Genomic DNA, 25,963 nt, shown 5'->3' on the forward strand with positions numbered 1-25,963 from the left:
CAGTAGTCCTTATACATATTGTTGAGAAATAACTTTTTACAGGTTCACCTCCACTTTTTGCCCCTACATTTTTTATAATATAAGTGCAGGTTTTCCAGCTCTGAAGTGCATTGAGCCCTGCTCTCGAGGCCTCAGAGCTTATGCGCTGACCCCCAAAGTATGCGTACCATTGGCTAATACCCGATTGGTACATTTAACTTGCCTATAGTTCCCTAGTATCTGGTCCAGTAGGTACCCAGTATAGTAAGTTAAGGGTCACTTGTGGAGTGCAGCACTTAATTGTGCCACCACTACAATGACCAAGTGAAAACGTGCCTCTAGGCCTGCCATTGCAGCCTAGTCAGGCAGCTTTAAAACTGCCTGTCCGACATGGAAAAACAAAAGCTTTTTGGCAAGAAAAAACCTTCCTTTTTAATATTAAAAGGCCACCCCTAGGAATGGCAACTTTAAATGGTTGCCACTTCTTTCCCCAAGTTTTTCAGTAGTTGTTTCTGAAATACACAACTGCTGTCCCCAAGACAGCCTGCTGTCCTCCTGGAGAGAGGTGTGAAAGACTCTCAGGAAAGGAAACAAAACACCTGTCCAGGGAGGGGGTGGAATCTCTCCCTCTAAAGATGGCCAGAGGGTTGTGAGCCATAGATTACGAGCTTCGAAGAAGAAGCCACCTCTGTTGAGCAAATGCAAGTCACATTCGTCTGAGGGCTTCTTTTTGTGCATGCACAGACAGGCTGGCATCCAGGAAGCAGAAGGAATAGCAGTAGTCAAACCATTTTTTCAACAAGATTGGGCTCCCAAGTAGCCACACCTGTAGGTTGGGCTAGTGAGCTCCACACATTAAAGGAAGTGTTTGGCCATGTTAGTGGCCAGAGTAGTACTTTCTGGGATAAGCTGATGCTAACCTTCCCTGGAAATGATACAAAGTGGGAAGGGCTGCCCAATGAGAACTGTTGCTCTATTAGCTAGAGGGTCCTCTCCTCCCACAAACACTAAGATGGCATAACATTGGCAACTCAAGCACACAGTTCTCAGATAACTACTGGACTGGATAGAATGCAGAAGAAGGACTTCCTGCTGCTTCTTGGACCCAGCAGAGAGAGGCTGTACCTGAGGGACCCGCAAAGAGGACTGTGCCTTTGATTGCCACTCGTGGACGAGATGTTCATTTGTGCCAGGACAGAATAAGTGACTATGAGCGCTAGCCCTAGCCCCCTGCTCCAGGACCTTCTTGCAATGGGGAGAAAGCAAGAAAAGTTAAGATGCAGTCTAAGAGGTGTTAATTGATTATGAACTCTGATATATACTGCAGTATAATGCCCAGAGATATTTTCATTTTTTGAAATTTTCTTAATCAGTAAAAGTGATGATCAGAAAAGCAAACCAAAAGGTCCTAGCACCTCTGGAGTTGTGGATTGAACCCACTAGATACCAAATAAATCCTGTAACGTTAAGACCTATGGCCCATCTAAACTGTATGGAATTACAGAACGTAAGCAGCTTTCTAACTGCAATTCCCCGAGGACATAGCATTGTTTTTGTGGTATATTGACAAAAACTCATATTCTTTGACTAATAGACATAGGCAAGTGTCCCAAGGGAGTGCAGGGCATTTACAGCATGGAGGAGATCAAGTTTGTGAAAAACGTTGACTTCAAATAGGGTATCAATATGTTTCCATAGACATCAAACAATGTCTTGATCAGTGTTTTTCACTTTTTTCTAGGTAATTTCTCATTATCAGTGTAAAGAGCAGCGGGACATCCACAGATTTGAAAAAATCAGCAACATTATTAAACAGTTCAAGCTGAGTTGCAGGTGAGAGTTAATGATTGATATTTGCTATTTAGAATATTTGAAAACCAATTAGTTTTTTTTAACAAAAACAAATGTATTGTTTTCATTAACAACTGATGCATACCGTTTCAAACATGCCATTTCTGTTGCAATGACACACCTTCAGTGTACCCTCTTCATCACATGTTCCTAAGTCGCTGTCATCCAGTGTGTAGTAGGACCACCTTTGGCCACAGATTTTAGTATGCGTCTGTAGGCGACTGCTGGCATGGTATATTGGCTGTTCCTGCTTAACGCACTAGTCCACCTCTGCCATTTTCCCAGTGTGTAGGGGGTTAGGGCTCCTTCCAGTGGCGAACAGTGTCACTCTTGGGGACGAACATGGCCACACGCACCATTATTTGCTTGCTTCAGGGCCCTCCAATGTCCTACAGTACATCTAGTAGGCCCACCCTTGGGGTCAGACCCACCCCTCTGTCCAGAACATGGGACAGCATTCGCTACATGCCTGCCCAGAAGCCTGTTATTCTGGGACAGGCCTACACTATGTGGAAGAAATGTGCCTTGTGTGGGCCCACCATAAGCATGTTGGTGCTGGCAGTCGCCCGGCCATCCACATGCGTTTGGCTGTAAAGTACATTGAACTGAGATATTGTAGCTGGGCCAGCCTGAACCTAGAGGAGATTGTAAGTTTATGGAGAGCCATCCAGGCATCCCACCAGTTGACCCCTTCCATGGGGCCCACCCATCTTTACCTGAGATGCAGGAACACCTTTGGTGCATTGTTCGTTGATGTGCGGTATATTTTAGTTTTTGTGCCCTTCCCAAGACGGCCCATAAGAATTTTAGCTTCAAGAGGGCTATAGTCGGGCAGCTCAGCTGGGATCTGTATGTAAGAGGAGAGGGAATGGAAGAGTTGTAGGTATTTGTGGGATTGTGTACGGAGCAGAGAGAAGTGCTGCTGTAGGTCTTGGAGTGAGAGAAGGTTGTCCTCCTGCCAAACGCCACAGAGTGGTGATACCAATTCTGTCCCAGTACCGGAAGCCCTGAATTCTGTCCCAACCGGTGAAGCTCAGTGACCGTCATCATCAAGTACAGAAAGTGGTGAGGAATGGGGCTACCATAGAGCAGTCCTAAGATAGCGGCCAACCCCAGGTGGAAAATTTCCAGATGATATTTTGGATCGTCCCACCCTCCAGTCAGCCATTCATTGATTACCATTATTTGGCCCACCCAATAATACAATCTAAAGTCTGCCATCCCCAACCCTGTCGTAGACTGTCTATCGCAAAACAAAAGGATGATGGACGGAGTGCTGAACAATGCAAACACTCACCCCCAGTCACAGATCTGGGTTTAATCCATTGTTCTTTTGCTCACCATGCCACCCCAGTTTGGACCCAGCCATATGCAAATCAGTCTTGACCCTGTTCCTCATGGGAACAGTCCAGCCCGAACTGCCAAGCCAGGTCTTCCCTGGACCGGAAACAAGCATCCTGGGACCGGTTTCAGAGTTTCACCCTTCATCAGCCAGGCTAGCTTGAATCCAGTGGCACAGTGAGCAAGGGACCCACGTCTGGGCATACCCTTCCCACTAAGGGCAACTGTAGCAAAACAAAAGGATGATGGATGGAGTGCTGAACAATGCAAAGTATCTACATTTGTCTAGTGCTGTACAAGGTGGTCAGCCAGCCCAGAGAAAGGCCCTGATCAGGGTAGTAATGTTCCAGAGTCATCGGCTGGAAATGTGGAACTGGAAATGTTGAAGAGTATACAGAAACCTAGGAAGGATCATCATCATCTTAAAAAGAGCCACTCTTCCCATTATGTTAAGTGGAAATTTTCACCATCACCGAAAGTCCAGCTTCATTTTGGTGAGCAGCGTTGAGAGGGTGAGGCTCCAGGCAAGGTCCAGATTACTAGAGATGTGTACCCCCAGATATTGAAAACTCAACCTTTGAATAGGGGTAGAGGGATGCCAGTTAATTGTGGTACAGTCACCATGGATGGGGACTAGCAGAGATCTGTGCCCGTTCACTCAAAAGCATCCACATACAGATTCAATATCTCCAGAGAGCCGGGCCCTGAGAGCTGTGATTTCGCTAAAAAAGTATCTAAGGTGATCTTGTCTTCCATATTCCCACTCCACAGCGAGCACCAAACCCTCGCACTGCAGTGGATAAGCGGAGCCAAGGGCTCGATGGCCAGGGCAAAAAGGAGCAGGACAGGCGACACTCTTGCTGAGACCCAATTATTATTAAGTCTGTTTTACTAACTGAACTAAACGTATGTGAAATTGATGTATGATGTTTTTTTAAGAGTACTACACTGACCAAGCCTAATCAAAATATAAGTTGCAATTTTCAGTTGGAGTAACATGTTGAATGCTAGAATAGGTGAACCTGTTAAAGAACACTAAGTTGTTTTTTTTTATTTTTTTTTTTATCTCCACTTTTTACATTGTGCTTCCAATGGGCTTTGTTCACAGCAGCAGCAGCTGTGAACAAAGCCTCACAGAGCCCGAGGGGGATTCTAATCCCCTCGGGCTCCGTGAGCAATTTGTTTTTTTTAAGAGAACATTCTGCCCTGAGTGGCAGAATGTTCTAATAGCCTTAGAACCCGCCGTAGCGGGCTCTACCGGCTATTAAAGGCCCTTTCCCTTGTTAAATGCCCTCGCCTTCGGCTCGGGCATTTAACTCGGGAGCGGGCCTTTAATAGCCGGTAGAGCCCGCTACGGCGGGTTCTAAGGCTATATTAGAAGTACACAAACGGTCATGTCTGTGTGCGATTTACAACAACTTACCAAAAGTGGCAGTAACATACCATGAATCCAGTGCTCTTTCCAGTATCTTACCTAGAGCCCTTCAACAATTCTACAACACTGGCATCTGATATTATTATTTTCAATCTTTTTAAATTCATAATTATTGTAATTCTACAGTCAGCGTTACATTGAGAATTTTTTACACATTTTTTTCATATTCCTCTATGTACAGTAAAGCACATTAAGCAAGTTTCCTTTTTAGTTCTGCATAACCATTCTTCATCGCCTCCACGGCTTGTAATGACCTCACCCACTACATGAGGTCCTCTTTGGCGCTCCTTGAAATTCGCAAGAAACTGAAGGCCTGGCTCTTCCAGGCAAGCACCGCCTACCCACCGGCAAGCACCAGGATACCCTCATGGGTGATTAGTTCACTAAAGATATCTACATTTCATAGCATAGCAATGGTCAGTATTGAGCCTGCAAATATAAATTAGCACATGAAACAATTATGCACAAAGCCAAATTGTTCTCCTCCTAATTACACTGTTTTAAAGTTAATACATGTCTCTTTAAACCTCTGCTCAGTTGTTGGAAAAATAAAGCCTCATTTCTTTGTGGGACACTCAGATGTTAGCAGACCTCTTAGTTATCTAGCCACCACCAAATACAATGCTTATATTCTGCCTCCGGTTTGTTCTTTCCTTCTGTGTCAGTTGTTTTCTCCAATTGACCCCTTTTTTATTCTTTGCCTATTCGGTGCTCTATAAAAGGCAAGAAGCATCCGAATGTTCATTTAAGTCTGTGATACTCAAAGTACGGCCCGGGGCCGCATGTAGCCCTGCAGACCTTTGCATACGGCCCCCTGGTCAATAGCAGCAGTGGGCTGCTTTCTATTTGGCTGAGCACTAACATGAAAAAAATGCTAACTAAACAGCCATTTATTTACAGGTTAATAGCAGTTAAAAAAGGATATAACTAGGTTGTCCTGCACCACTTAACTTAGGAACACTTTAATTTTAAAAGACATCTTGCAGTAAAGGGGTAAAAATATGACAAGTCTCTTCAAAATTCAAAAAGTGTATTTTATTAACATGCAGAACAGTTTCACCTTAGTAAATCTGACTATATCAGTACATTGAAAATTGAGAAATTCTATTTTTTTAAAGTGATTTCTTTTTTTTTAAACATGAATCTAGAAATATTCATTCTTCCCCCCCATCCTGGCAACAATGCCAAATAGTGAACTAAGAGGCAAGTCAGTGTGGCCCTTTTAAGTGACCTGGTTTCGTGTCATACATGAACAACAATATTGTTTATTAAATCAAACACTGGAGAAAGTTTTGTACACCACTCATCCAGAAGTCCTGTATTTCTAGTGCGTTTATATGTGAGACTGGATAGAACGTGGAGTCAAAAATAGCATAGGATCACACAATATGGTAAAGTGGGAAAGCTGGGATTAATGCCTGGTTTTCTGGTTTCACTTTGTAGAATTCAGCCACTAGATGTTTATGTGTTACTCCCCTACCTTACCTATGACATACCCCTAAACCCCACCAACCAAGACTGCTTTGTTTGCTTCAATGCAGCCCTTGGTCACATCACAGACCAACATTTTGACCCCTGGGAAAATCTTTGCTAGTACCCATGATTTAAGCCTTATGGTTGAGCTGTATTTAGTTTTATTAAGTCAGCAGTCTGCTTTTTAAAATAATCTTCTCTCTCCCCACCCTTAGGAAACTCTGCAATTGTTTCAAGAATGTAAAATCTACTTTGGTTAATGATGTGTTTCCTGACTTTGAAATGTATTGCAGTCTGAAATTTCATGTTACTTGTCCTGATGTTGCTTTTGTGCTCGAGTCATCTGATCTATACATTTATGGTAGCCTTGCAAATATAGTCCGTTCCACAGGGTCCAAGGTATATGGGGCGTTTGCAGTTGCACCTTGAAAAGTTATTTAATTTTCTCTTGATACGGTTATAGAGATGATAACCACTCTCAGATGTTATGGTAGAGTTACTCTGTGTAATTTGGGGAAATGGGAAGGTAGCCATTTTTATTGTCAATAAAACACTTTCATTCACACTTTCATCATTGATCTTCTGCCATTACCACATATTGCTAGACTTTTGAGGGTTAACATAGGTTTATCTTTGAATAGAATGTTCAGACCATTTCAATCAAGAAGATTTCAATCTTCTACAATTATTTAAGAATAAACCTCCTAATACATGAACTGTGTATAGCATATTTCAGCATAAATATAAATTTTTCACTTCCTCAGTAAGACAATTTTTGCATAAATCTACTGTAAATCTTTCCCAGCTCACAGAGGTAGCGCTTATATGCGGCTTTGCTCAGTCATTTCTGGGGCGGTGCAGACACACCTTTTGGTGTGTTATGAGAGCACTGCTGTTAGGTTTTACGGCTCAAATCTGGCTCCTGAGAATATTAAAAAAGTTAGTAATCTGGAGCTAGACAGAATCGGCCAGAAAATGTGTTACTGAAGGCAAAATTAACCTAATAAGTTCTGCCTCAGGCAGACCAAAAAAAAGGATACAGCATTTACGATATTCTGTCACCACAGACCAATTCATGTCATTCAAAAACCGCGTACTTTCAAGTAATGTAGCAGGTTTCATTAGATGCAGGAGGGAAAATTGCAGGCCCTTTGTAGCGTACCTTTCAGCTAACTGTACTCTTTTCTCCACACTCCCTCTTTCCGCCAGAGATGTGAACTAACTTTTAAGCAAGATGGTTCAACTTAGGTTGGGCCAACAAACCTAAAGTGAAAATGTGTCAATATCCATGCAGTGTGATGTAAAATTATTCTCATAGAATTGCTCATGGCTGATGGGGATGTTAAGCTTATTAGAACAGGCTATTGGGAATTATAGGCACTGTGCACATTTCCATAATCCAAATGTTCACTCACAGATTTAGAAGTCAACCTGCCTTTTTGACGGCAGGCTTTATGCATTCTCCAATTTTGAATAGAAAGAACATTGTGTGATATAATCACTAGTTATATTAAAGCTTTGGATGTTTATATTGTTAATGTAATGTTTAAGTTAAAAAAATTGTAAATTCTTTATCAAATATGTTTTTAATGGTTTAGCTGCTCTTTATATTCCTCTTGTCATTGGTTGAGAGGAAAATTGCTTAACAATCAGATGCTTTTAAGATGTTCTTTGTGCTTTTCCTAACTCCTAATGGATTGTAATGTATTTATTATAAATTTCTCAACAGTAAACTGGCAGCTTCTTTCCAAAGCATGGAAGTGAGAAACTCAAACTTTGCTGCTTTCATTGATATCTTCACATCCAACACCTATGTAATGGTTATTATGTCAGACCCATCTATCCGTAAGTGGAATTTGGAGAATACTTTATTGTTCATTCTACGTCCATCTAGGTCTTCTTGCAAGATTGTGTCATTTGTCTTCCATCTTTTATTAGGAATACATGCAGTCCTGCTTCTACTTCTGTTTGAATTGATTAAAATTGTAGGTAGTAGTCTTATAGGGATGACAAATCCCAGAGTGATCCGTCAAGCTCGGACCAGAGAAAATGGGGAGGGGTCCCAAAACACATTTTCCCCTAGCAGTTTCCCATAGGAAAATGTAACGTCTATATTGCATAAATGGCTGAATGGAATATTTGGCATAAAACTAGACTTTGGTCCAAAAAGTATGCTTTTTGTGATCTGGTGTAAATCCGTTAATTATTTTTTGAGAAATTAAGATTCAAAATATATGTATATTTCACACCACAGAGGATCTGCAGAGCTGACCGATCACAAGATGAGATCCGATTGGCTGCTATTACATCAATAAAGCTGTAACAGCAGCTGTTTTAGGACTTGGAGACTCAGGGGCTCATTCAGACTCTCCTGTTGAAGAAAATATACTTATATATATGGGAGGTAGAATAGGTAATCCCTACCCTGCCCTCTTTGGCCTGGTGGTGGTTCCCACCATCGGGCCAAAACCTTTTTTTTATTTTTTTTATTCTTTTTTATGTCAGCCCCAGGGATCTTCGGAGTACCTGTAGATCAGCTGCACTAATTTAAAAAAAGAAAAAGCAGGAGGGGGGCTTTCACTCTTTTTAAATCTAAGCCCAAGTGTCCCCCATGGGGAGGGTCAGCGTGTTTGTTTTTTAGGGAGAGAAGGTACAACACTCTCCTCAGAATGTTTTAGGCATTGAGGACCCCATTGCCCTAGTCTGCATTTCATTAAATGGGGAGTTGAGCGATTGACAGCCTCCCGCCCCCCTCCAACCGCCACCTCTCTTCTTGAGCCTTTTTAAGGCTCCCAGTGACCTCATCTCCTGGGACTGATAGGTTTTTAAAGGAAGGAGTGTTCAGCCCCCTCATCTGGCCAGTGGATCCCATCACCTGCAGCCAATTTCTTTATGTAAGTATATAATCTATATAATTATTACTTTGCTCCCACTGTAGAAAACAACTTTGTCTCCAATGCATTACTCTGTTATGTACCTATATATTTATTACTTTACTCCTACTGTGGAAGAAAAAATAAAAAAAACGTTGTCTTCAATGCACTACTCTCTTATCCTATACCTTGGTCAATATATCTTCTACTTTGACTCATCCCAAACTTCAGTCTAGTACTATGATCATCCAAATAACCCTTTCCAGACACTTCCCTCCTCTATCCTTCCTTGGCTCAACCCAAACCTCATTTTATTACTGTGATCTCCCAAATAACCCTTTGTAGATTCTTCCCTTTTGTATCCCTTCTTTGACTGATCAAAAACCTAATTTTACTTCTATGATCTCCCTAATCCCTTTGTAGATTGTCCCCTTCTCCATCTCTCCTTTGACTCATCCCAAACCTCATCTTACTACTATGATCTCCCAAATAACACTGTATAGTCTGTTCCCTCCTCTGTCTATTCATTATCCTATTCAACCAACTGGCTACTTTTATACAAAATAGCCATCTCCTGGATCCAGCTCAGCTTGGATTCAGAAGTGGCCACAGTACAGAGATGGCCAAGATCATGGTCACAGAGGAGATAAGGTTGGCACTTGACCAAGGGGGAGAGCAGCCCTCATTTTACTCGCTCTATCGGCTGCACGCGATACAGTCAAACACAAGCTGCTGATAGATCCTCTCCACATTATCGGTATTAAAGGGACTGTGTTGACCTTGTTAAGATCCTTTCTGCTTGGTCGAGAAACACTCGGGGAGCTTTTCTCTGAACCATTCTCATTGCCCTGCTTGCTCCCTCAGGGGTCCTTCCTTAGTCCTACCTTGTTTAATATTAATGTCACCACCTTAGCAGATTTAATAAGATCTTTCAGATTCTCGCTTATGTCATACCTAGACGGCACATAGATTGTCGTTGCCCTTTCCAGCAGTGACAACGTTACTAGTACTAGATTCCATGATAGTATACGGGCATTTAAGGAATGGATGGAGAACAACTGCCTGAAATTAAACTCTTGGAAGACAGAGGTCCTATTATGTGGCAATCAGGTGTTGTGTTGGTCCCAGTCCTGGTGGCCACAAGAATTGGGATCTCTCCCAACACTGGTGAGGAAGGCTCGAAACCTTGGAGTGCTCTTGGACAACAAGCTTACATATGGTGACCAAATGAATGCGGTCATTACTTCCTCCTTTTATATACTAGAGTTTATAAAATAAAATCCTTCCTTATCTCCCACTTGATTTACAGAAAACGATAGTCACTTCCCTGGTGTTGAAAATAGACTACTGCAATGGCCCATACATAAACATGCAGCTGCAATTAATAAACAAATTGCAAACCCTGCAAAATGCAGCAGCACGTTTTCTGTTGGGGGATCCTGACATTTTAATCTACCTAGAATGCCATTAGGAAGCTCCATTGGCTATCATTTAGACAAAGAATCACCTTCAAGGTGCTTTGCATCGCTTATGAATCTCTGCATGATATGGGACCTGACTATTTAAAAAATAGCTTGTAATGGTACTGTCCAGCTAGGACGTTATGGTCCTCGGTGGCATAAAATGCAATTGTTCCCAAATTCAAACTCTCCTCTTGGGGTGGTAGGAATGTTGTGATCTTTACAGCCAAAGCATGGAATGCCTTACCAATCCATGTTAAATCCATGACCAATTTGCCATCCTTCAGAAAATGCTTGAAAAAATTTAACAACGAGCTCTCATTCTGTTAAGCAGAGCAAGCGTCAAGACAGCGTCAAGACATTACCGGGTATTCGTGCAAGCATCTTTAACACAATAAACTAGCAGCAGGAGACATTTATTATTCACTGCTCCTGAAAGGAGCTCCCCATAATGCCATGCAACAACTTTTTTTAATTATATTTTTTCTTCCTGTTGGTACCCTTAGACGGGTCAGGGGTACCACCAAGCATTTTTTAAGTTTTGTGGAGAACTATAAGGAGTGCAGCAGCCCGCCAGCATCATTTGAAAGAAAACTATAGTAAGTTCCCTGGATCATTGAATCTGTGGCTCCCACAAGAGTTACAGTATTTTTGTTAAAGCACTCCGAGCTGAAGCTGTATGATCTTCAGGTAGAGTGCAGTGGCCCCTTTTAGTTCATTCTAATGCAGCAGTTTGTGGCCTATATGTTGGTAATTAAAGACTCAGACATGTTTAATGTTTATTTAAATTGTTTATTAGAAAATAAATTGTCAATCACTATTATTAACTAGGTCAGCTTTTGAAGCATTTATATAGCGCTTACTACCCCTAAGTGGGGCGCTGCAGTGCTCACCTACATGGGGAGCATGCTACACCACGTAGGATGTGTGGTTGGAAGGATGTTGTTTTTGTTTTGATCCTGTGTGGGAAGTGTTTCTGTCGTGTGCGATGACCACAGAGATGCGGTTATCATGTTGTGGGACGCAGAGTGTGTAGCAGTGTGTTGGATGATGAAGTGTTAGACAGGCACGCAGTTTTATGGTTTTAAGTATGTTGATAGCTTTGAACATCTCTGCAGGTCCCTTTGTGGTATTTCATATGCTACACTCTGCTTAGCTGGTTACTGCACTGGGTTGTCCAATCTGAGATCTTGCGTGTGGTTGAGGTTCTGACCTGGCATGTCTGGAGGGAGAGAGAAGTGGAGAGATCTGTTGCATTGGGCATTTTCATTATCATCCCATATCTCAGTGTCTATTTGAGAGATAAAGAAGCGGTCAGATGGTATAGATATTTGGGACCTGCAGTTAATGGACCTGTGGTTTGAATGGGCCCATCAGTTGATCTCCATTACAGGTCAAGTGCTAGCAGAGTTGAACATGCACAAATGAGCTGATCTATCTGTGCGTTTCTTCTACTTACGAGGAGGAAACAATCACTGTCCACTAACCAATCTCAAATCCCTCAGGAGATTCCCCAATGATTTTATTACATCATTTCTTATCTTATCATTTAGAACTAGTCTGGTAGTTGTTGATGCTGTAGGCCAAGATGATAGATAATACATTTCTGGGACCTGACATACTGAAATTGTTATTCCTTTCCACAATTGGTTTGTTGACCTTTCTGTCCCCTTACATAGCTGTCCAAAGGCTCAAACACTAAACTATTGGCTCAACCCTTCCCAAAGTGTTTCAATTTAGCAATACCAGGTTATCATCTTTGACCCACTGTGTCTCAGAAATGGCACTTCTGTCCGCCACATGTGAAGGTCTCTAATGGCCCAAGTGAAGTTATTGTTTTATCCACCCCATTCATATTTCTAAATGACTGTTGCACTGTTGGAACATGGATAGTTAAACTTTCAGAACATATCACATGGCTAGTGGCTGACAATAAGTTGCTTATTAGAGGGTAGTGTATGGATATATTTTTGATAGATTTCTGTTTGCCATGGAAAGTTGCTGCATCCTTCGGATTTGGCTGTGAAGGTGTGGCAGTGTCTAATGAAAGTAATATCTAATTTGCACCAAAAACGGAATTATAAAAAAGCAGAAAAAAGTCAGAGCAGCCAAAAACCTCGAATTCTCATGAAGAAACTTTTTTTCTTCAGTTTAAAAAAAGTAAATTTAACATGAAAAGCAATCTTTTTACATTTTATTTCCATTTATCTCACCAAGTGATTCTCTGTCCATGTTGCTTGTGACACCTTGAGCAAGTGCTGCTCTTTGTCAGTAGAAGTTTGCATTCTAAATATGTACTTGTACTTTATTAATTTTAAATAGAGGCTTAAAAGTTCCGAAGTTCAAAATGATGCTGTGCAAAAAAAACAGGACAGGCAAAGTGTTAAATGGAGCACAGTAACATGCCACATTACCCATCTAGACCAGTGTTTTCATCCTGTGTCCTTAAACTCGCCTTGATGCTGAAGGTGCTTTGCCACTCAAGTGGTTTTATAGTTCTTTCCGGGGAGACATTCATGAATAACTTACTGGTTTTCCAAGAGTGCCTAACAATCCCCAGGACCCTGGGCGCTAGACAGGGGAGCTTGGCTAGCCCTCCCACAGAGAAACCTTTGATCAAATACTTGTGGCTCTGTACAATCGAGGGACTGTACTCAAATATGTTAGTTATCTCATATCCTCGGTGTGTTTTATTGTATCCTGGGTTAGGCAGATGACTGGTGCGCCTATGAAAGTTCAGAGGCTTGTTGATGTGACATCTACCTTGCATAAAATGCCCTAGCACTGTGCCGCAGGACGGACCAGCTCAATAACCCTTAACCACAGGTCGCATAGAGAATTGAATTGTTGCTCGTAGGCAAAGTTATTAACTGAAGTGGCTAGGAAAAATTGAGAACGGCCATTTTGGAAAGCTCGCTGTAACTCTAACAAGGGTTAAATGGCTAAAATGTCATCAAGCTTGCAAATTAAGGGACTGCTCTCAGAAGAGTAAACCCACGCATTGGTCTCCATTTTCTCACCTCTCAACTTGTAGTAAGTCACTTTTTCCCACTGTGACAATAAGCTTTTGCATTTATTCCAGAAGTGCATCATTGCTTTGATGTTAGTGTATTTAATATTGGTAAATACTGATTAATTTCTGCTGAGGTCGAAGGTTAAATGTGTGCAGTTATGTTTTGCATATGACCAATAAGTGAGTAACAAGAGGGTTCATGATTAACTGTGAGCAGTCATGCTCACCCTTCTCTCTGCACTCTCCCAGGGACACCTATTTGTGCGCACCCACTACTGCACATTCACCTATTACCAGGACACACACTTGTGCTCACCATGTCTCCTAGGATCAGGGAGACACACACTTGTGCTCACCCTCTGCTGCGCACTCCCCTACGAACAAGGGATACAGTTGTGCTCGCCCTTCTCTCTGCACTCTCCCAGGGACACCTATTTGTGCGCACCCACTACTGCACATTCACCTATTACCAGGACACACACTTGTGCTCACCATGTCTCCTAGGATCAGGGAGGCACACACTTGTGCTCACCCTCTGCTGCGCACTCCCCTACGAACAAGGGATACAGTTGTGCTCGCCCTTTAGGACCAGGAATATACATTAGTGCTCACCCTCAACTGCTCACTCTACTACCAGGCACACACACTCATGCTCTCCTTCTACTGCACACTCTCCTATTACCAGGGACACAGTCATTCTCACCCTCTATTACACACTCTCGTATTACCAGGGACACACAGTCATGCTCGCCCTCTACTGTGTGCACTCCTATTACCAGGGACACACAGTCGTGCTCACACTCTACTGCGCACTCTCCTACGAACAAGGGATACAGTCCTGTTCACCCTTTAGGACCAGGAATACACATTAGTGCTTACCCTCAACTGCTCACTCTACTACCAGGCACACACACTCATACTCTCCTTCTACTTCACACTCTCCTATTACCAGGGAGACACAGTTGTGCTCACCCTCTACTGCGCACTCTCCTACGAACAGAGATACAGTTGTGCTCACCCCTTAGGACCAGGAATACACATTAGTGCTCATCCTCAACTGCTCACTCTACTACCAGGTACACACACAGTCGTGCTCACCCTCTACCGCACACTCACCTATTACCAGGGACACACAGTCATGCTCACCCTCTACCACGCACTCCTATTACCAGGTACACACAGTCATACTCACCCTCTACCGCGCGCTTCTATTACCAGGGACACAGTCATGCTCACCCTCTATTGCACATTTTCCAGGAAATAACCCATCTACTCTTAGGTCCAGGGGCACATATCCGTGCTCACTGCTCACTCTCCTATTGCCAGGCACACACCCTTGTGCTCTCCTTCTACTGCGCACTCTCCTTTTGCCAGGAACACACAGCTGTGCTCACCCTCTACTGGGCGTTTCCCCCTAAAAAAAACATCTGCACTCACAGGCACAAGACACAAGGTGAAGAGGAGTAACGCATCATCTGCTGTCCCACAAGGACACCAACTTACTGTTTTTGCAGATTTTTGCTAATTATTGCACTACAGAACACCTATCAAAAGATACATCAGACACTTTATGAAACATTAATTGCAGACGCTCCCATCCAGATTGCCCCAGCACTATTCGTGACCATTCTTAACAAAGCAAGGGTCACCCTCTGCAGCAGCCGGTACATGACTCTCATTCATGGAAAGATTTGGTATCATGACTGTCATGTAATTAATTCCTCTTTTCTGCCTGTAGTTGCTTAGAATAGTTTTGCAAAGTATAGTTTCTGCAAAATATGTCTAAAAAGACCATACATAACTGTAAATCATCTTGACATCAGCCAATTATCTCTAGCTTTCTCTTCAGTCTGGATTTAGAAATAGCAGTCAGCAGAGGAAAACATCAGATTGTCCCTGTTCTGTTAGATCTGGAGTCAGTGAATTTTTTTTAGATGATGTAAAACAAGTGCTGTGGAGTGGCAGATTCAGAAGCAGACAAGCAGCACATTTTCCAGCAGCTAAAGTTGTTGCACTGAATAGTCAGGAAAACAAAGATAAAGAGCATTTCAGTAGTCCAACTAGGCTCATACCACACAGTTTCTATGATTGGAAAGTGAGAGGAGTTCAGTAGGAAAGTAAGAATTTTTCTTAATTCTTCAGCTATAACAAAACAAGAGAAAATGACTTTGTCAAGACAGAATGATCTCCCTAGATCATTCATAGGCTAAACTGCAACCATAGGTTGGCCAAGAACATCAGGCTGCTAATCCGGTGACCAGAGAGAATAGGGACCTCCTGACACCATCACCTCCGTTTTATCCGAATTTGACTTTAGACACTAAGCATAAATCGAGTCTGCTGCAGTCTTAAGCCACAAACTGAAGTTTTTCAAGCAGTGAGACTTATACCGTGACATTCCATGACCTGAGAGCTAAGCAAATTATGTGAAAGTCTGCACATTATAACACTTATACTACTTTCCCATTTCATATGAGAAAAGGGCAGTTGTGGGCTGATGAACAAGACCAACAAACTCAGTGTCCTCACCAAAAGAATGGAAGCAGGGTAAATCTCCTTTCAACACAGTTTCTTTTTTCCATGAAATTTCATTTCCAACTAATAATTGGATGTTATGTGGTGGGAAATTCTAGAAGAGCGTATACTGACTGAGATCTAAGCTCACCACTGCTGCCTCACTCATTGCTCCCTGACGTGCCTGACTTAGTGTTGGTGTGTGTGTGTTACAGTTGGGGGGATGAGAGGAGTGACTGTATGACTGAAGAACTTTATAAAAATTATGGTCTGTAGATTTGTTGGCATGTGCGGTCATGTGTTGTATGCATGCTGTACACAAATCAAACCAGTCAGCTTTGTCAATACTTGTTCTGTTTGTTGGGGAAAGCGATAGGCTGGCTGAATTCTCTTAAGTACACTCTCTTAAGTTAATAAGCCCAGTGAAAACAATGTACTGGTGATCCAGTCTGCTGATTTTGGGATAAAAATGACTTTTCAACAACATCCCCTTCCTGTTTCGACATTGATACTTGACCATCTGATGTGCATGGACCAGTAACTTTTGAGACCCAAGGCAGGTTTATTAGTATTTTCCTAGGTGGTTTGACCAGAACATTGTATGTATGTATGTATGTGTTGGTATTTGTAGAGCGCATTCCGGTCATAGCATCGAAGCGCTGAGCGGCAACAAGTCAGAGTGAAGAAAGCACCAAGAACGGAAACGGGAAGCTGCCAGAAAATAGTTAGAATTAATGTGGAAAGAGCCAAGTTTTTAGCTGCTTCCTGAAAGACAGAATGTTATACTCCTTCCTAATGGACAAAGGGAGAGTGTTCCAGCATTTGGCTACTGCTACTATTAAACCTTTGTCACCCTACCTAGCCTTACGACTACGAGGGACAGAAATCAAATGGAGTCCTGATGACCTAAGCTGACGACCTGGCACATACCATTGTAAGGAAGAACAGAGGTATTCAGACCCTACCAAGTGATGGGCCTTATGAGCTAGACAAAGAGCCTTGAAAGTAATGCGCTTCTCGACAGGTAACCAATGCAACTGTCTCCGGCTGCTGCTAGCTGAAGCTGAGCAAGGGAGATTTAATATCAAGCGGGCAGCAGTGTTCTCAATCAGTTGCAATTTGTCAATATTTAACATCAGCGCATTACAGTGATCTAGTTTGGAGATCACCAAGACAAGAGACACAGAAATTCTTAGTTCCTTCTGGAGGTAGGGGAAGATTTTCTTCAAGGTTTTTAGAATCCAATAACAGGCTTTGGTGGTGGAATTTACTTGGGACTAGAAGGACAAAGAATTGTCAAACATAATCCCAAGATTTCTGGTGGATGCTAAGGGGGCAGGCAGGTCACCGCAAGATTGCGGCCACCAACGTGAACTCCACAATTCACTACTAGAGCCAAAGAAAAGGATCTCAGTTTTATCGCCATTCGTTTTGAGCCAGTTAAGGCCCATCCATTTATTGATCTCGCTCATGCAGTGGTGAAATCTGACTGCTACCTCCTCCCAGTTCTTATAAACGGGAATAATTAGCCGAGTGTGATCAGCATAGGAGGTAGCTATAAAGTCAAAGGAGCGGATAAGTCTAGCTAGTGGGGCCACATAAAGATTAAACAAAGTAGGGCTAAGAGAGGAGCCCTGTGGGACTCCACAAGATAGTTGAAAGGAGGGAGCTCTAAAATCACCACAACTTACTATGGTAGATCTCTCGCACAGGAAAGACTTCAAAATACTCAAGGCTTTCTCTCGGACTCCCGCTTGGTGAAGATGTTGTACCATTAAGTGCGGCGAAATGGCATCAAATGCGGCAGATTACACTAAAATATCTCCATCCCCTTTATTGACCAGCCTGCGAATAGAATCCGAGGTGGTGATAAGGGTGGATTCATTGCTATGAGCGTTCCGAAAGCTGTGCTGAGAAGGATCCTGGCAACCTGTGTCTTATAAAAATTGTGCCAATTCTGTGTTAAAATGTCTTTTAAAAATTTTAGCCTGAAAAGGCAGCAAGGCTATAAGCCGGAGGTTTTTGAGATCATTTGCGCTTTTTGAGAACATTCAAGCTTTTGTTAGGGCTCACAAGCTCTCTGTGGAAAGAAAACTTAATGTCTTTCAGAAGGAGTTTGAAAGGTTATTATGCTTGACCAGCAAGAAGGTTGGGGCCGACAGTTCCCATATTTCATTTTTTTTTTTTCTTAGTGTTGTAATTATTTCTTTATTATTTCGTATCATTAAGCAGGTACATTAAGCAAACGGAATCCCACTTTTTAGGGAATATACAATATTTACAATCTATGATCACGGTATACATACATGCAAAATTAGAAAGCAATTTAAACCAGTATTAATAGTTACATTTGAGAGCCAGTCTCGTATCAACAAACAGTCAAGGTGTAAAAATCATGAGAGTGTTTGAACCTTGTCAACGTATAATATAACTATGGGCGTAGGATACATCCATTTCGTAGTACTGCTATATAACAGTATTAGTATGCTAGTGGTAGAGTTCAGCAATAGTTTAACATTCTCTCAGTAGCATAGTCTGTATCTTTAAGGAGGTAGGTCATTGCATGGCTGTTTGTTTCTATCCCTAGTAATAGCCCTTCCCGAACAAATTCAGAGGACCAAGAGGTGGTTAGTTGCACAGAGGGAGTTATAGAGGCTCAATGAGTAATGATGTGAGGAGAATAAATTCAGACAGTCTCCGTTAGAGGGATGCTAGTCAGAAATAGGTGGTTTGTTCTATCCTAATATGTTGGAAAGTGGTTTGCGGTACAAGTTAGGTTGATTATGATATAATCTAGTGCGACGGATGGGGATAATCCTATGAGCAGGGGATGCTCGAATTAGTAGGATAGTATTGGGGAGGATGATAATGATGTTAATCCTGAGAAGGGAGGGGGTGATAATAGTAATGAGAGTGGTAATACGAATTATGGTAATAGTAATAATAATGAGAATAATAAGAATAATGATAGTGGCAGCAATGGTGACCGAGGGGGGGGTAGGGGTAAGGGTGATGCAAATAGAATCAGGGTTATAGGGTAGGCGAAAGAATGGTGCTAGGAAGGAGGGAGGGCGATGATGATAGTTTAATTGAGGTGTTGGTATAGAGGTGGGGATATAGTGGAGCGTTGGGGTTGGAGGAATGAATCATCTATACTGAATTGGATTACGGGGGAGTAGTCGAAAGGGGCGTCATTGTTGAGGCGGCTCTATCAAGGGGATAGGAGGAGGGATATAATATAGCTGAGGGTAGTATTGCGTGAATTAATGGAGGGTGGTGAGCTTTTGTTTATGTGGATTAGGTGGTTGTGGGCCTTCGTAGGATAAACTTAGTTTGTCAGGTTGGGTAGGAAGGGTGACCATGTTTGTAAAAATGTCAGTTTTGTCCTGTAGATCGTATAGGAGGCCCTCATGGAAGGCCGCCTGATACATTGCGCCAATCCATTTTTCATGGGAGGGAGCGGCTGTTGCCCTCCAATGTCTGAGGATACATAATTTTGCCGTAGCCAGTGCGGTGTGTAATAATCGGCTTTGGGGTCAGGAGAGATGGTGTAGCTCCTCTGTGTTGTGTAAGAGTATAAGAGATGGTGTAAAGGTTGGTGGTAAGGGTAGCACCTCCCTAAGAGTACGTCGTATAGCCCACCCGAAGGGTTGTATGGTGGTGCAATCATGTGGATGTGGGTAAGGTCATAATGAGTGTGAGGGCATCTCCAGCAGGACGCATGGGGCAGAAGTCGTGCCGCGCATAGTTTCTGGAGGGTCCAATACCAGTCATGTAGAGTCTTAAAAAGACAGAATTTTAGGCGTGCCTCACGGGCTCCTCGATCTCTGGCCTCAATTAGGTCAGCCCAGTCCTCTAGATCATAGTCTTTCTGTAGGCGGGTTTGCCATTTAGTCTTAAGGGAATTGAGAAGTGGTATTGAGAAGAAGTGCCGGTTCAGCACTGCTTGTAGTCCTGATACGGAGTTCCCATATTTCAAAGCTAACACTACAATAGCCTGTTAGCTAGCTTGAAGAGTTCTTGGAAATCTATGTATGAGGTGAACCCACAGGTACATCTCTGAGGATTTAGGGGCTCCTTCTATCAAGAACAAGGCAATCCCAGTTTTATCATACCCATGTATGTACAGCTGCTGCTCCTAAGCATGGTTCTTGCCAGACTTTTACAAGCCTGTTTCTGTGGAAATTGCTACTGACCTCACAAGCTAGATTTGCATAACTTTTGTCTATCCATTTGTTAGCCTGTTCCTTCCTTCATCAGCCAAACAATATCAAGTGCTTTGCAGAAACAACTGACACTGGAGCAGGGGTACGTGTAAAACTAGATAAACAACTTTATGTACCTCGTGGTAGTTCCTACCTGAACGCACACCATGCATAAATGATATTCATCTGGATGGGATAGTAAGAATCTGCAGCTTAAAGTACTCTAATTATAATCAGGGCCATATATCTCACACCACAAACAGAACTGCTTTAGATATAGTCATTATCCATCCAGCATTAGTCATTATGTCAGGCTTGAAATGATAAAAAGTTGCCACAGTTAAAACCAGTTTGGTTAGTTTCTCTGGACAGGTCCAAAACTCAGCTGTTGGTTGCATGTTTGATATGGATACATAATAGATATACTTCCAGTAAATGCCACACATGGGTGTTACCTTTTAGCTCTGTGATTCTTCTAGTTAAACTACCAGTTGTTCCTCTCTCAAGGTTGTATCGTTACACATCTTGTACACAGTGTAGGTATCTCACTGAAGAAAGTACTTATATCATGTTGCAAGTAAATATTATGTATGTGTTCGTTCACCTGTTATGAAAATTTCAGTAACAAAGCATAAACAAATCAAGATATTTACAGTAAAATCAGACATTGCATATTCAGTAGTGTTATTGTGTTGTGGATGCTGTTCATGCTGTGCAGAAAACAGCCAGGTGCATTGAACCTTAGTGGTTATTTGATCTTTAGTCCTAAGAGCTGGTGGCTGTCCATTTCTTGCATATGGTCATCTCTGGTGTGAATAAAGCGTAGCCTGACCTAGCCTGTTGGTTTCATTTTTATTTCTGTGTTATCTGCGAACCTGTCAAATAGGCCTTTTGCTTACAGCATACTTGGAATGGGCTTTGGGTGTTCCATGATTTTTATTGAACTGCCCACTTTGGACATGGGCTTGATACTTTTTTCAGGTACATCTTAGATGACTTTGGAGGAGTGTTTCTCTCTCGCCTGCTGCTGTTGGCTTTTAGGGTGTATTTTTCCATCCCCAGTGCTCTTCTTCCTGCTCTTGCTTTGAACTGCATGAGGGACGGCTACAACTACAGGCCCTGTCTGCTGCTGGTGGCATCCTCTGGTCCCTCGGGTATTCATGTCTGTCTTGTTCTTCCTTGCTTCCATCCGCCACCCCAGCACGTACTTCCTTCCTGCCTCTTACTCCTGTGTGCTCCTCTTTCTCCCACCATCTCTTCTCGCCCCCTTCTGGCCCTTCCTCTTTCCCTGTGTGCTACTCCTTATGTCCACCAGCCTCTTCTTCCTCCTTCCTGTTACTCCCTTCTTCTGTGTGCTCTAGGTTACCCTCCACCTTCACCCCCTTTCTTCCCAGAAGCTACACATTAGAGACTGTTTTTTTTGGTTTGTTTGTGTTATTGGAGATCTCATACGGTCAGTTAGCTAGGAAGGGCCTTCATTATAGCCCTTCATTCTGTTCTTTCTGTGTCAAAGAAATTGAAAAGGGGCATTAATGAAAGTTTCCTTGAAATCGGAGCTTTATTTGACATTGAAAACAAGGCAAAGAAGCCTTCAACATAGACATATTTTTGTTTTCTTTTGTTAGCTTTAATCTGCTTAGCCTATGCTCATTAGTATATTAAACCTAAGTCTATAGTCTTTGTTAATGCTTGTTTATTCGGTTATTATTTGATACAGTGTTTGCTAATATCTTAATCAGAACTGAACCCACACTGTGGGAGACTGTGGGCTGTCAGAATTGTATTGTTTTTATATAGCACTTCACCTCCAGTGCAGGTTGCGGAGGACAATTTTGGACAGATGGCATGCTACACCGTGTGGGTCTTCTTGGGGTATCGGGTTGCCTTTGTTATGAACTTGTGTGGTAAGCATTTTGATGTTGTGGGTCATTGACCATACAGGTGCTCTTACCATGCCTTGAGATGTAGTGTTGTAGATGAAGTATGAGATATAGACACTCAAAATATGGTTCTACATAGCTGGCTGCTGTGGTTCGTTCTTCATCTCCTTTATTCTGACAATGGTTTTCTGGACGTTTTCAATTTGCTTCTGTTCTGGTTACTTCAGATGAGTTCAGTACTGAGTTGTAGGATCAGGGCTGGTGATGGGCACCAAATCGAGGAGTGGAGTGACAAATCTGCCTGGATGGCCAGTGTTACAGTCATCTTTTATTACATTGTGCCTATGTTGATCTAAGCTTTGTGCATGATGGTCAGTACTTGCATGGGTGGACTATATTGGAGTCCTCCGATAGCCAGCAATAGATTTCACATCAGCCATTGACTCCCTGTCAGTGATGGCATTTGGTGGTTAGCTATTGATGTTGATGCAAACTCCACTGCTTACAGTTGACTGAAGATATCAATTTTTTAGGTCCCTGGGTAGCACCATTCGGGTGCATGGATATTATTTTGACAGTCCAAGTTACAGTTGGGCAGTGTTGTTGGTCATCTAGAGGCGGTAGTAGCCAGCCAGTATGAATGCCTCTAATAAATGATCTGCACTACGAACATTGACCCGGAGAGGATTCAGGTGTGACTGTCAATGAGTTTATGGCTCTACTTTACCGGTTAAGTATAATAATCTTGGGCCCTTTGCAATGTAGTGATCAAAATTATAGGTAGAGATTGCCATCAAGTGGTCTGGCCCAGTGCCCAGACAGAAGAAATGTTGGCAATTCATACTCATGGACTGGGCTTTGATGAGGATACAGCTTATCACTGTGTTCTATGAAACTTTGGTTCCTAAGGGAGCAGGAAGGAGAAAGAGCGTATGAATGAATAGGGGGGAAAAGAATGGTCAGAGTGGAAGATTGGTGAGAGGATGTGTACTGCAAATTGATATGCTTGTTAGTTGGGGGGTAAACCTAGAGCGTTTTTGTGGGGGAGGGTTTATTTGTTCTGTACCTGTGGTGTTTTGAGGGTTCTGTGAAGGAGAGTGATGTGTGAATTATAGGTTTGATGGTGTTTGAGGATTGTGGCTCTTGAGGCAGGAAAAGATGCGTGGAAATGAGCGTGGAATGGATGAGTGGGTTAGACTGGTCGGGTCAAAGGTCTTGTGTACGTTTCTCTGTAATGTTGCAGAGTGTGGAACAGAGGTGAATTAGAGAGTGTTTTGGGTGATAGGGTATTCAGATAGGGAATATGTAGCAGTAAGTGGCATATATACAATTGTTGTGCACTGGTTTGGAGTGATGCCTGCGGGTAGCTCCCGGGTATGCCAGCAGTGCTGGAGCATCTATCGCAGAGTAGCCACACTTTACTTACACTTTATAAGCAGGTGTACTTTGCCCGTGGGCTAGTATTCAGGAGTAACTACCCTTCATCACAGAATTTACCTTTTAGAAGAACCTAGGGCTGGCTCCCTCCACAAGCAGAAACAACATGTAGTCAAACCAGGATGGACAATCCCCACCCACCTGAGATTTACCTGTGTGCAGAACTTTGAATCAACAATCTCCATCGGGTTCAAATTAACCTGTGGAAAGAACCTAGAACCGACAGCCCTGTGATCTCCCCATCGCCCAGTTGAAAATAATCTGGGCAGAACCTAGGAGTGAGAGTCCTATCTGGTTGAATCTACTCCTATGCAACGTCTGTGGTGTTTCCCTGTTCATCCAGCCAAGAATACATGTGATGGGGTGCTGAGTGTTGTTTATAGGAGAGCGTTGGGGACCTGGTGGTGTTCAGTAAGGTCTGAGGTTATAGATTCAGCCTTATTATTCTGACCCTTCTATAGGTTGGGGTACCAGAGAAAATCTACTTAACCACATGTATTACTGTTGGTTGTGCGTCAGGGTTCCTGTCCCTAAGCTTTGCTATTAACCTCGATGCCCTTCACCTAGACTTCTGGTCTGGACACGTTAGTTAAATAGTGTGGACTCTCTAGCTAACTTGTGGGAGTATTTAAGTACTGTGCACAGTGTGAAGAGTAGTGGGAAGCAGTGACTTAGAGCCTTTGTGCTCCGCATAGGGCAGTCCAGAAGGAGGAGAGCTAGAGAGTGACAGACTGTAAACACCTGGGTACCACAGAAACAGGGTAGAAACGTACAACTTTAGAAGTGCAAAACTGAAAATCCACTTACAAAAAACAACGTATTGGCATATACCCGAACATGCAATTCTAAACACTTTTTAGACATGCAGAACATAATATGAGCCCGAAGTATGAAACACTATATAAATAATGCAGCTGGACCACACAGAAAAGTACTGTGACCTCGCTACAGGTATAGAAAGTGCTGCATAAAAACAGGCACGCTGTTGGATTATATTACACATCATTCATATCTCATAGGCACCCTATAGTACAGACGGTAATTGCTGTGAGAACGGAATTACTTTAAGAGTAGGACATCTTAATAAACACCACCAGAGAGACAATACTAAAATATTTGTTTACAAAATAAAAATAGACCAGGAAGCATACCTTACTTAACCTTATGACATTCTGACAGGCCATCTATTCATTCAAAAATCTATCCTTCAAAATTCTAGACTCAGTAAATGTGGACATTGAAAAGTTTGTTTTCTTTGAAAGCAGAGCAAAATGTGAGGAAAAACGTTTTGATGACATACAATCCAAATGAGAAAACTACACTAATCCTATTAACAACATGTAGCCTTCTACTTGTGACGTGACATCACAGATGTGGTAGTAGTTCTATCTGCCACCCAATCAAGCAAGGATAGTTTTGAAGTCACTTTTGGTGGCTAAGCATATTGTTAAAATACTATTCATAGTTCATGTAGCTACATAGGCTTTTCTGCAGCTCGTACCAGCTACCCATCTAATGTCTAATTCTCTTTCACCAGCCTCTGCTGCTACACTGATTAACATTCGGAACGCAAGAAAACATTTCGAGAAACTGGAGCGAGTGGACGGACCCAAGCACAGCCTCCTCATGCGTTGAAGATTGACATAAAATTCCTATTTTGTCATTTTTTTGTCTGGCCATCTTGATAAGTTGGAACTCAGAAAATCTAGCATTGTGGGTATTTTTATACGAGATTTAAATGAGTACTACACGTCTTACCACTTTTTTAAAATATAAATTGAAAAAAGATGACTAGATGCGATATTACTTCTGGATCCACATCGGACTTCCACATTATTATTTGCGAGTTGGTTGAGGGACAAAGCACCGCCATCGAAGAGTAACTGAGGACTTGACGTGAAAGGCCACACCTCACAGTGCCCACACTTTGTCTTTGCAATATTTGTATTTTAATATAATTATATATCATTGTACTTTAAAGTTATAATTAATACCAAATCACATTGAACTTTGTTCTTATCTTCTATTCAATCATTGATAAAGCTATAATTAAGATGTCTGTCTTAACTTGTTTGTTAATTTATTTCAAAAACGTTTGCAGCAATGAAGACAAATACAATTTCTCCTCTACTTTTTTTTTCCTCTCTAACCATCGGAATGCTGTTCTAGACAAACTTACACATACATTAATTCCCTAAATGTGAAGCATTGCATGAATTGTGATTGCCTGTTGCTGCGTTGCTTTTTCTTCAGTTAGGTTTATTGCTCCTTCCAGAACTTAATTAACCTGCAAAAACCTGATAATTGCTTGTGTAAGGATTACAGCTGGCTCCTTTACACCTGCTTGTTACCTCGCTTGCTACACTGGACCGCCTTTTGATTTCATCACAAGCTATCTCTTACAATCCATATCTCATGCTCATCCACACGCCAACTAACCTGTCAGGCTAGCAATGGCATTTCTCTCTCCTTTTGCCAGTTTCTTGGATTTAGAAATGTTTA

The 25,963-nt window shown here is 42.3% G+C and overlaps 1 protein-coding gene across 1 annotated transcript in view; it reads left to right on the forward strand.

The window, feature by feature from the left end:
• The window catches only part of LOC138262116 (ras-related GTP-binding protein A), an 83,043-nt gene extending 57,527 nt beyond the window's left edge, over positions 1-25,516 (forward strand). Inside the window, exons 8-10 of the mRNA XM_069211882.1 lie at positions 1,721-1,812; positions 7,809-7,924; positions 24,999-25,516. Coding sequence (XP_069067983.1) covers positions 1,721-1,812; positions 7,809-7,924; positions 24,999-25,096 — 306 coding nt within the window. The 3' untranslated portion in view covers positions 25,097-25,516. The remainder of the gene's footprint in view (positions 1-1,720; positions 1,813-7,808; positions 7,925-24,998) is intronic.
• Positions 25,517-25,963: the final 447 nt, after the last annotated feature.

The sequence above is a fragment of the Pleurodeles waltl genome, chromosome 10, assembly GCF_031143425.1.
Source record: "Pleurodeles waltl isolate 20211129_DDA chromosome 10, aPleWal1.hap1.20221129, whole genome shotgun sequence".
In the NCBI taxonomy this organism is placed as follows: Eukaryota; Metazoa; Chordata; class Amphibia; order Caudata; family Salamandridae; genus Pleurodeles; species Pleurodeles waltl.